Genomic DNA, 12,311 nt, shown 5'->3' on the forward strand with positions numbered 1-12,311 from the left:
GATAGCTGATTTTAGTTATACTTTTTAATATTATTTTTCCTATTTTATATGCAATGTTAGCATAAAACTTGGAATGCCGGAAGCTTCATACAGGCAAATTTACCAGTGTAATTAGCATGCAAACAAATTAGGGTCTGGACAAATTTTAAGTACGGGAAACAAAAAAGAAATATTTTTTATGTGACCTAATTTCGAATGAATTTGTATTCCTACAGGTAACAGAGGTCTCGCGTTTGAGATTTGGAACGATACTTACACCGACCTGGCCAGTATCAGTGGCTTGAGTGTAAGTGCTAACGATTACATCCGTGACCGCGTTGACATCAGCCACTACACGGAGACCGGCATGGACAACTACGTGACTCGGATGACCGGGTTCTTTGTGGCGCCCAAGACGTCGGAGTACAGATTCTATATCCTGGGCGATGACCAAGCGGAGCTGTACCTCAGCACAGACGGCAACCCCGCAAACAAGGTGACTGTCAATCAGTGTGCGAAATATAGCCACTAAACCGCTTGCACGTGGCTAGAAAAAATCCTGATGGGCCAGGGAATCTCCATAGTCACTGGTCCGACTGGGTGGTGAATTGTCATGGGGTCACTTTGTAAATATATCAATCTCTCAGAGTTATAGCACATTTTAAATCATTTAAGGTCACGGCCTGATAGAGATGTTCAGCATATTTGCATCTCAATGATGAAATAGTGTCTACGTTTAAATGTCCGACTACTGAATTGTTTTGTGGGCTAGTAAATTCTGGCATAGCTAGCGGGATAGGATAGCAAAATTTGGAAACTATTTCGAACCCTAATTTGGTAAAGTGGCCGAAGTTGACCCATGACTGGAGCGATGGGATACTACAATGGTCAATCGATAGTCACGCTACAAACCAGAGCTCCGGTCCCCACGAGTAGGAAGCTCATTTCTGGTGTAATAATTCTAAAAGCAGCTCAGAACCATACTCACTTACTCACTTACTCAATCACTCACTCAAAGAAGAATATGCATGGCGTTAAACCAAGGCATTCAATGATAGATTCGAAACTTATTCATGATTTGGACTACTGGAAAATATACTCGTTTCAGTTATTGATACAGGCACTAAAATCCACCACGTGCTAGAGGAAACCCAAAATAGATATAGGTTGAGCACGCAAATTATTATTCAGCTGCTGCTGTCATAGCCGTCTCATCTGTGCCGGGTACAAACTTCAAAATCCTTTCATGTTGAAGGACCTGCGAACCGTTTACGGAATAGATCATATACACATTTTGTGTGGTCCTTAGCCACCAAAGGCCTTATAGACACCAGCAAGGCTTCCACAAGCACTTTCAATAACTGTAACGTTTCATTACAGGTGAAGATGTGCGAGGCCAGTGTTCACAGTACTTACTTTAAGTCATCGAGTCAAAGGTCATCGAAGGTCAACCTGACTGAAGGACATAGGTAAACTGATGAACACAAGAAAGCACTCATTGTTTCTTCAGCCGTTCTGCAATATGTTTTCATTCCTTCACCTCACACCAAATCTTCATCATTCCTTCTTCGGCAATTCTGCAATAGTTTTCAGACCTTCATTATCTCAACCTAAACACTTAATGATCTCTGCTTCAATCATCATGCAATACTTTATCAATTCTTGTTCATCGAACCTAAACCTCTTCGTCATTTCTCCTTCATCCATTATGCAATTCTTTATCAACCCTTCTTTATCAAACCTCAGTCCCTTCATCTTTCTTCCTCAGCCGTCATGCAATATCAGTCATTCTTCGTCGTAATTTAACCTCTTCGTCATTTCTTCTTCAGCTATTACATGGAAGTGTTGCACAGGGAGGGCTCATCGGCGTCGTATGTCAAGGTCGCTGCGCGCGCATACTCTACTGACTTCACCAACACCATGACCGGCCAAGCGTGGCAGGAAAAACAGAAGTTGGTGTTTTCCTCCACAGTTGTCAAGGAAGAGCTGGTGAGACGCTCTTTAGAGAACATCCTCTTGGCCTCACATGTGCAACCACGACAGGCCATTCCATAACAGATTAATGATGCCACCTTCTTCCCAACGCCCCTCTTGTTTGTTTTTTTCACTCCAACATCGCCTATTCGAACCTAAACCGTCTGGTCAGGCGTTGCCATAAGACTGACGAAAGATAGGAATCGTAATCAGTATTGCAATGCATAAGATAAAGAACATTATTCAGATGATTTTTTCTTTACTAAGTGATGGTAATGCAGCGAGAAACATGTTAGGACGTCAAACCTTTGAGTATGGGTCATTTCTTGATCTGACAGTCAATTCCGATTCTGTGTTGAAAAGGCATTTTACAGTGGCACTGTTCAGCTGTATATAAATGTCATGTAAGTGTGTTATTATATCCTACACAAATGCAATATTTGGCCGTGTGCGTTGGGTTCTCTTATTATGAAGCATCTCGAGGAAAACAATGGTTAGGTGACGTTTAATAATGGGAAGCTGTTTTAATTTGGCCTAAGCGACGTAACCGAGTTTATTGTGTCATCTGATAACTGGTGTAGTATGCTCATGAAAAGTTTACACTCTCTTACAGCAGTCGCCATATGTTATGTAAATATAACATCGAAGATGAATTTTACCCCTAATTTGGGGGAACCGAGTGCAAATTATAATTATGTAGATGAATTACATGATGATCATGCATCAAACTTGCTGAATATCGTGCAAATACCGTGCAAATATCGTGCATGTGCACAACTGCGTTTCGCTGCAACGCTTAGTTGGGTACTTACAACTTTTCACTTAGCTTCATCACTGATTACACTCATGACAATAATCTTTTCAACGTTCCATTTGTTTTACAGTGCACCAGTTCATATTTAAACAATACGTTTAAGCAGTATGGAGTGTTTTGCAAAATCTACTTTAGAACAGTTGACTGAAGTAAATGGCAACATTGACACTGGTGAGTGTCATCCTTCACGAGTCTGAGGACTGACCCATGCCGTTGGTTTCAGACTGTTGTTTTGAACACTCCCTCTACGAAGTCGGCCACTAAAGAGGTTCAGACGGTGCTTGCTTCCGGTAACGCCAATGTCCCGTTCAGACTGGGAGTGATGGGGGTCTACACAGGTGGGTTTCGAGTCATGATTTCACATTTATAAGCTGATACTGAAATGTGGATCCGATGTCCCGCTAAGTGACCAGCAAGCCAACAGGCTGTAGCAGGTTTGATTGCTAACTGTTTTATTCCATTTCTCTGGGATGACAGAGTACTTTTGAGAGAGTGGGTTGGTAGTGTTTTACGTCGTCGTAAGTCAGGGCGGGTACCTACTGCCAATCACACACAAACGCACACGCTCACAACCACTGCAAACACGCCCATGCATAACGAAAATGCAGAGTGTGATCCCCATTTGCACGAACGCGAAGTCAAACCTCAGTACAACTTTTCACCACAATAATGACACCACAACGTTCAGTGCACATCATACTCCCACAACAATTTATACATACACACATGTAGATGTATATATGCTGAAAAACGGATCACTTGAAAGCGGAAGTGTTCCTATATTTTTCCCAGGTTACTTCATAAGTTGTGTGATTCAAAGTTTATGAAGAAACTTGGGGAAAAAACGGAACACTTCAGCTTTCACGTGACCCATTTTTCCTTCGGTATATTTCAAGCATTCTATTGGTTGTTAAAACCTGCTTGTTTAAAAGAACCCCTGCTGGTGTCGACGACTGCTGCCGCGATGACCACAGCCCTCAACAAACTCCCAGTTATTGCCCCTGACACAGTCTCAGTTACGGCTAGACCAGAGGGCTCTGGCAACAGTTACAGCATCACCTTCAACACAGACAGAGGTGAGTGTAGCACTCTGTACCTGAGTGATTGAGTGAGTTTGGATTTACGCCGCACTCAGTAATATTCCATATATATGCCGGCGGTCTGAAAATAATCGAGTCTGGATCAGACAATCCAGTTACCGACAGCCTGAGCATCGATCTGCGCAGTTCGGAACCGATGACATGTGTCAACCAAGTCAGCGAGCCTATCCATCCGATCCCGTTACTCATCCTTTACGACAAGCATGGGTTACTGAAGATCAGTCCTTTAACCCAGATCCTCACGGGTCTGTACCTGGAGTGTGAAGATGTAATAATTAAATATTTGTAAATGCAGGCATTCTAAGCTTAATTCACCATGTTATGAACCAAACATGTCACACGAATACACCTGTAATAGCGTTTTAACAATCTATCCACATATTGGATAACATGTTTGTTGTGCTTGCCGTTTGCCACGCTAAGAAATGTTTTGCATACTTGACTACAATCGAGTTTGAACCTGAACATTTAGAGATTGACGTTAGTCAGGATACCATAACAAGCAGTCGGTCAAGTGGACGATCCTGACATTAAGCGGATCAAAGCATGACGCTTGATGCTCCGATTGTTGAGATGCTCCCTTTCCCCTCAGGTGACATCCCCGATATCACCTATCAGCTGACAAACCCCAACGTCACTGACCTTACCATCACGGTGACAGAGGCTACCAAGGGCGCACCTACACTAGGCTCCTTCAGTTTCGACATCGACGGCATTCCGTCTCCTGCCTTGAAAACAACAGCAACGGCCAGTGAGGTGAGTGAGCGATATTGTGAGTTTAGTTTTACGCCTCACTCAGTAATATGGCAGCTATATCGCGGCGGTCTATACCAGACATCCCAGTGATCAACAGCATGACCATCTGCATAACTGGGATCCGATGACATGTGTTCAAGTCAGCGAGCCTAACCACTCGATCCCGTTAGTCGCTTCCTGTTGAAAGCCAATATTTTAACCCGGACCTTCATGGGTCCCGGTGGAGTGAGAACGGCGTGGAAAATGTCTGATCGGTGGTCCTGTATAAGCCCATGCGCGTGACTTAACTAGTATGTGAGTGATTGTGCCTCTACATCCTTCGTCTGGCTCGTGTCCTGTCGTGTGATAAATATGGTTTCTATGGTAACAAGAGACCCTTTCCGCAAAGCTTAGCGTTCCGATGACCGTAACCCTATGTTAAAGTCAAGATGTTTAGTTGGCTCCCTGGAACTCGGGTGCAGCGTTGTTATGGCAACCGGATACCTGACAATACCAACTGACGACCCCTGCACGTCCTCGACCAATGTGCAACAATAAACCCCTAATTCGATTAATCGGATCTGTATTCCTTATCAATTATCCCAAATCGTAAAACAAATGAACAGTGGACTGATATCGGTTACTCGGTCCTCCACCATGATGTACTATGAGACATTAATATATATTATCATCTTGATGCCCTGTATTAATTTCTCATAAAAAAGTATTACTTGTTGGTTGATGGTATACATTCACAATCTCAAGACATGGTTAAACTAACAGAGGGTAAAAGTATATTTTCAATACGGCACTGGAAGACCCAAAACCGAATTCTGCACCCCGATTTTCTATCCATTCCTTACGATAATTAAATTCATAAAACCTTATGAAAATAACCAAACATTTTACAGTAAAGACGCCCCTGTTTACTAGGATATGGTATACGTCATGAAATGTTCTTGCTTTGCTTACGTATTTTGAGACCAGTTATGATGTTCAAGGTGCGGTCAGCGTTACTGGGTTTGTTCAGCTCTGGATGTCCGAGTGACTTTGGTCAGCCATCGGACAATAAGTACTTCCAGGACTACGAGAGCAGTGTGTCGTCCAAGTTTGGCGAGCGAAAGTCCGACGTGGAACCGTTTTGTGGTCGGTTTTCCGCCAAGAATCCCAATTACCTGTACGACAAAGGTGGAAATGACGTCCTTGGTATCTCCCTGTCACAGTACAACACGGTGAGTGAGTGAGTTATCTGTGTAGTTTGATAGGAGAGCGAGTTTACGTATGTGTGAGTGAGTGCGTGTGTTTAGTCTAGTATAGTTTATTCCGCATCCATTAATATTCCAGTGGTCTATAAATAATTGAGTCAGGACTAATCAATCCAGAGATCAATAGCATGTCCATCAATCTGCGCAGTTGGGTGACATGAGTAAGCCAAGACAGTGAGCCCGGCCACCCGATCCCGTTAGTCCAATATATACCTTCGTGGGTTTTGAGTGAATGTGTGAGGCATATACATGTCATTTCTTCGAAGTAATCTGACATGAGTGAGAAAGTGGATGTGTCTGAATGGTTTGACTGGGTCATGATGTTTGTATCATTTGTCTAAGCTTGTATGCAGATATACATGTACATTAATGATATTAAACCAACTCGCACGACAATCCGCCCTTTTTATTGAAAAAAATCGGCTTACATTTAACTTCAATTGTGTTTAAAAACGAAATTTCCATTTACAACGAATGTTTTTGTGACCTTGACAAACCATAATGTTTTAGTTCTGCTTCGCCTACCGTGGAGAAGTGAAGTCGGTGAGTGTGAAGTTTACCTATGAGGATACGGATAGAGAGAAACACACCACCTGGACAAGTTTCTCCATCACAGCACCAGATGATGTCAGCCAGTGAGTGTTTTTAACATATTTTCTTGGAAAATGAAATGGATTGGGCGCAAGTTATCCAACTTAGGAACGCCTGCTCCCAGAAGTTACTTATGTCACATTTACCAAAAACAAAACAAATGAGAACAGTGATGTGTGGAATGAATATACGCAGTCTTTAAAGAGTATAATGTATACAAGAAAAAAAACCTCAAAATCTTTCAGTGATATATAGACCTGTATCTATGTACGTTTTAAGAAAAATAACTCATTTTCATATTGTGATCATGTTACATGACCAAATAACAATCTAAATTAATGGCTTGCTATGTTTATTGAGAATATTTACAGTTAGTAACAAATCTCCACACTGTGTTGTATACAAGGAGCACATTCTAAAAGATAAGGCCATGAATTTTCAACCACAAGTACAAGAAGCATTGATCTGAAATTCATTTGAATTAATTAAGGTGGGGCTGCATTTGTTTTACTTGGAATTTTCAATTTAAAACCTGCTAAAGAATCTATGTTTCTTCTTTCTATGTGGACATTGTTCCACATTCGTATAATAAATAGAAAAAGAGATACTAAGGAACGTTCCCCAGGAGTGACTCCAAGAGCAGTGATGAATAAATAGCCGTAACAGTGATTGAACGACCAAATGCCGTTTAAAACAAAGAAATCGGGGTCTGCAAATCGTTGGTTCATAACTTGTTTGCATGTAGTTCTTTGCTTGTCTTTGTTTTCTTCTGTAGTTTTGCTTCGGATGGCTTGTCACAAATGCACAGATACACCACATTTTTAATTCAGATGTGATTTGTAAATTAAATGTATTCCCGATACATAAACCACATACAAACATAGTAGAAGCATGTAGATTGTAAGTCTGACCTTGTCGGATATTGTCATTAGACCCTCACAGAATGCAATGCAATCGTCGACAGAACATTCTCGGCTCTCGGTTAGTGTCTTCTCCGTTTTCACTTCAGTAAATGTGGTCTTGTTTGTGTCTCCTGAACTCTACTTTCTGATATGCTGTACTGTTCGGAAACGGTACTTATTTTCTTTTTTCAGATTTATTGCAAATTAAAACTGTATGATCATAAATGAGACCTATATCTCTACCACTCTCCCTCGTTCAGGTGGAGCTACCACTGCGAAAACATCTACGACGTCGCCAGAAGTCACCGCTCCTCCGGCTCCGACCACAGGGTGGACCGCGTCACCATCACACGGAAGTCCTCATCTCTTGACCTCTACGTGGACGTCGTGACCATCGTCAGAGAACCGACAGTAACTGATACTGGTACGACTACATCATGGAAAGTCGACCGGCTGATTCACGTTATGAAACGTGGAAAACACTATCTGTGTGTCGTCACTCACATGTGTTGAACAACTGGATCTTCATTGACAACATTGTCAATTGACACTTTGCAATAGTTCAAATTACATTTCAGACATTTTGAAATATTTTGAAAACACGGTATCTTCATATTACATTTCATTTTGCAACTATACTGTGAGAACGATGTAAGAAGTGATCAAGGGTCTCTGTGGAAACTGATAGGAAACGTATTACTGCCTGTGGAAAACAACATGATCTACAAATATTACCGTCTGAAGTTAATTTCGATAACATTAGAAGAGCTCTCTTTTTTAAAAAAATAGAATAGGTCAGAAAAGGAGATAAATGCATGATATTTGAGTCAATCTGTCAATTCATCACATGTAGAAAACAAGAGTGACCTTAATCTTCGGCGACTGCGCCAGGCACGTCCTAACGGAGTGTACATCAACGACGTTGAAGTGACCAGCTCTGAGGCTGGTCAGTACACGGTCAAGCTGGACCCCCACGCCTGTGGGAATGAGTTCCCCCTGCTAGGGGTAGCATACGGGAAGGTGAGGCAACAAGTGTGTTGAGGCCAATCCTCATCATTTCACACGAGGTGCTTGTTTAGAAAATACAATATTTAAAAATAATTTCTTCATGTATGCTGAAACACATTTTTCGTAAAAAATATAATTTCATAAAAGTAAGCGTTCAAACCTTCTACTCAAAAAACCTTCACAAAACACAGAGTTGTGTTTCTGTGTTACCCATTTCTCGTATCTTTCGCAGTGACATTGCTGAAATATTGTTACAACTTGCGTACATCAATACCCATTCACCATTTGGGTGCTCCCAATATCAATCATTCGATGGTCTGGTGGGATTATTCACCTATATGGGTTACATATGGAATATTGTCTCATAAACAAACAACCATTAAAACAGACGTCTTCTTCTTCAGCTCACAAGTGGGGACATCTCTAACACCAGCAACAGCGCGGCCTTCTCTGTCACCAACGGCGGATCAACACTCGGGGTTGAAATCACCAGAGTCAATGCAGCATCGCCACCTATCGGGGGAACTTTCACCGTGACGTACAAAGGACAGACAACCGAAGGTGCGTAATGGGCTCACTTTCTACACAGAATACTTCACTACTAATAAATATTTAACAGGTGAGTATCCTCCACCATATGTCCCTTGTGACGCAAATCCCTGAAGGTCCGAGTTAGAACTGGTCTCTTCAGTAACCCATGTTTGTCGCCTGATGTGACTAACGGGCTCGGTCTCAAAAAGAAGCTCCCATGTGATATATGTGGTCTTTGGCAAGTGTGTTTGTTCAAAATTGCCCCTGTTCACTCAGGAGAAAGTGGGTATTCGGTGGTATAAGTCGTGTGACTATTTGCCTTTCAAAGTTTCACAGTACTCGTGATAGTCCGGTGTAGAATAGGCCATCAGCAACCCCTGCTTGCCATAAAAAGCGACTATGCTAGTCGTAAGAGGTGGCTAACGGGATCGGATGGTCAGGCTGGCTGACTTGGTTGACGCGTCATCGGTTGCCAATTGCGCAGATCGATGCTCATGTTGTTGATCACTGAATTGTCTAGTCCAGACTCGCCGCCATACAGCTAAAATATTGCTGAGTGCGGAGTAAAACTCAACTCACTCACTCACTCACTAAAGCTTCAAAGGGAGCTTGGGTTATCCGGGGTAGTAATAATCAGACTGTTGCTATGAGGTTTTGGTGAAATGTACTATGTAAACATTGTTTTTGGTTGTTTGTTGTTTAAAGCCGCACTCAGCAACATTCAAGCTGAATGTCCTGGAAAGTCTCAGGAGATCTGCTTATAACGGTCACCCATCGGAAGACTCTCCACGCCGAACGTTGCATTGACTCCGCTGAACGGAGAATGTATTTCTTATTCTAGCGCAATGATTTCATTCCGCGTCCTTAAGCTTGTTTCCATTCATTCTGCTTTTATACACCTTTTTCATATTTACAATCCACTCTTTCAGGCATGCCACCAACTTCTCTAGCTGAGGAAGTGAAGGACCAGCTTCAGGCTCTAAGCACGCTGGGTAACATGGAAGTTGAGAAAACCGGAAGTTGCTCCAATTTTGAGTACGTCGTGACGTGGTTGGACCAGGGCGGCAACTTGGAAGAAATGACGGTAAGGAAACAAGGCACTTTCTTCATTGCAAGACATATCGAGGAGAGTATGGCATTGTGCTTTGACTGTGTGAGGCATCGCTATAGCCAAGCGTTCGCTCGTCACGACAAAGATCCGGGTTCTATTCTAATCAATGTGTGAAGCCCATTTCTGGTGTCCCCCATATGTTGTTGGAATATTGCTGAAAGCAAGGTTAAACTCAACTCAGCTCAAGTGCATTGCCAAAAAGGAGCTTTCATGAACCCTTCAGTCAACCCTCAATATCGTTTCATATTCAACTTCATTCCATGAAGATTACTTTTAACGCATGCTCTTGATCACAGGATTATCTGGTCTAGACTCCATTATTTACAGACCGCCGCCATATTGATGGAATATTGTTGAGTGCGGTTTAAAACTAAATTCACTCACTACTTATAGGGAACCTACGGTCACTTACAGTTTCGTCACTTCACTTTTAAAGGTCGCAATTCCAGAAATGTCGCCATTTTAACATAACCAAATGTGTTCTTAAAATTCTTTTTATTATTCGTTACCAGATGGACACCAGCCTGCTGACAGGAAATAATGTGGCAGCATCTGTCACCACTGCCACCGACGGCAGTTTGTGGTACGACCCCATCGTCGGCGACATGTTGAGGACTGGTCACAGCAAGACTCAGGTAAAATGACATGAGAGAAATGATGGTCTGGGACGATAAACATACGGACAACACTCTACTCACTAGAGTAATGAAATAATTAAAATGTAATTTTTAAGCAGGAAGAAATACTCTTAAAGTAACTCATTCCTATTGGGTCCTATTGGTTGTTGCTTAACGCCGCGCATGGCAATATTCTAGCTATATCGCGGCGGTCTGGAAATAATCGAGTGTGGACCAGATAATCTAGTGATGTACACCATTAGAAGCTATCTATGCATTTGGTATATGGTGACAGCCAAGTCAGTGAGCCTGACCACCCGATCCCAATAGTCGTCTCCAACGATAAGCATGGGTTGCTGAAGACCAATTCTAACTCGGGTGTTCTCGAGTCAGAATATGTGTGATGACACCAGGTCTTTGAAAAAAGGTCACAGTGTGTTGCCTCACTCACAACAACCGTCAATTGTACAATTTGCATGAAAATGTAAGTGTTTGTTACCAGTGTTTGTCATCTGTGCCGCGGGGAACCCCTCAGCGTGTGCCCTTGTAGAATGTCAGCAAGCAGACGGTTTACATTGAATTCGCAGTTTAAATATTTATTTTGTTTAGGTGCAACTGTTTATCAACGGCATCCCCAGCCACTGTGACACAGACTGCAGCTATGAGTGGACTCTGGCCGCCACGCCTACCATCACATCTATCACGCCCACGTCAGGTGATTCAAGAGATACCGTTAATCATTAAAGTACAGAAAGAAAAAACAACCCAGCAAAACGCAACTTTATGTCAACAAAGATATATATGATATATCTTCAGACACATTGTCCAATCATTCTTGCTATTGACAAGACATATGAATATATACTATTTGGAAGAAAAACATTCTCTATAACCAGATGCAAAATTCCTTTCACATCGACATCAAGCCCGCATTATGTTTAGGACTGGCAGATTACTTAAGAGTTATGGCTCCATTGTGGATATATAGGTTGGCAAGACGGGGTTGCAGTTTTACTTACTGTCGCGGCAAGCAAACAAACAATTTCAAAAGCTTTATGAGATTGAGACCCTCAATGTGAGTGCTTTGAGCACTATGCATAGTGTAGAGTGGCATCGATTATTCAATTTCTTTTTCTTCAGGAACCGAGGCTCAGGGTACAAGTGCCACCATCGCGGGGTCTGGCTTTGACACAAATATAAACAACAACTTAGTTACTATTGCCGGAGTCTCGTGCAACGTCACTGCTGCAACCACGTCATCAATCACGTGCAGCGTTGGTAATGGGCCAACTGGTAATCACAATGTCAAGGTTATCGTGGACGGTAAAGGGGAGGCAAGCGGGTCTGTTCAGTTTTCATACGTATCCGCTATCAGCGGCATATCGCCTAGCACCGGCAGCATCGCAGGTAAGACAACGTGATCATCATGTGCGCGTCATCATCATGTCCTTGTAATTATGTTAGTTGGTTTGTTTGTTTTACACTGCACTCAGCAATATTCCAGCTACAGGTCTATCAATAATCGAGTCTAAGCTAGTTAATCCAGTGATCAACATCATGCGTGTCGTTTTACGCACTTTGGATACGATGCAGATGGAGATTATGTACACCTGTTGAACATATGCGGAATTTAACTTGAACAAGTGTTTCGTCAATGTAACCAGCCTTGTTTTACGTATGTTTG

General features: G+C 42.3%; 1 protein-coding gene across 1 annotated transcript in view; it reads left to right on the top strand.

Annotated features, from left to right (window-relative positions):
* The window catches only part of LOC137272895 (fibrocystin-L-like), a 74,328-nt gene that overhangs the window by 29,265 nt on the left and 32,752 nt on the right, over window positions 1-12,311 (top strand). Inside the window, exons 15-29 of the mRNA XM_067805317.1 lie at window positions 216-475; window positions 1,360-1,448; window positions 1,809-1,968; window positions 2,991-3,105; window positions 3,700-3,843; window positions 4,460-4,623; window positions 5,604-5,834; window positions 6,378-6,502; window positions 7,621-7,784; window positions 8,214-8,380; window positions 8,773-8,929; window positions 9,829-9,983; window positions 10,523-10,645; window positions 11,237-11,342; window positions 11,768-12,034. Coding sequence (XP_067661418.1) covers window positions 216-475; window positions 1,360-1,448; window positions 1,809-1,968; window positions 2,991-3,105; window positions 3,700-3,843; window positions 4,460-4,623; window positions 5,604-5,834; window positions 6,378-6,502; window positions 7,621-7,784; window positions 8,214-8,380; window positions 8,773-8,929; window positions 9,829-9,983; window positions 10,523-10,645; window positions 11,237-11,342; window positions 11,768-12,034 — 2,427 coding nt within the window. The remainder of the gene's footprint in view (window positions 1-215; window positions 476-1,359; window positions 1,449-1,808; window positions 1,969-2,990; window positions 3,106-3,699; window positions 3,844-4,459; window positions 4,624-5,603; window positions 5,835-6,377; window positions 6,503-7,620; window positions 7,785-8,213; window positions 8,381-8,772; window positions 8,930-9,828; window positions 9,984-10,522; window positions 10,646-11,236; window positions 11,343-11,767; window positions 12,035-12,311) is intronic.

The sequence above is a fragment of the Haliotis asinina genome, chromosome 1, assembly GCF_037392515.1.
Source record: "Haliotis asinina isolate JCU_RB_2024 chromosome 1, JCU_Hal_asi_v2, whole genome shotgun sequence".
NCBI classification, from domain to species: Eukaryota; Metazoa; Mollusca; class Gastropoda; order Lepetellida; family Haliotidae; genus Haliotis; species Haliotis asinina.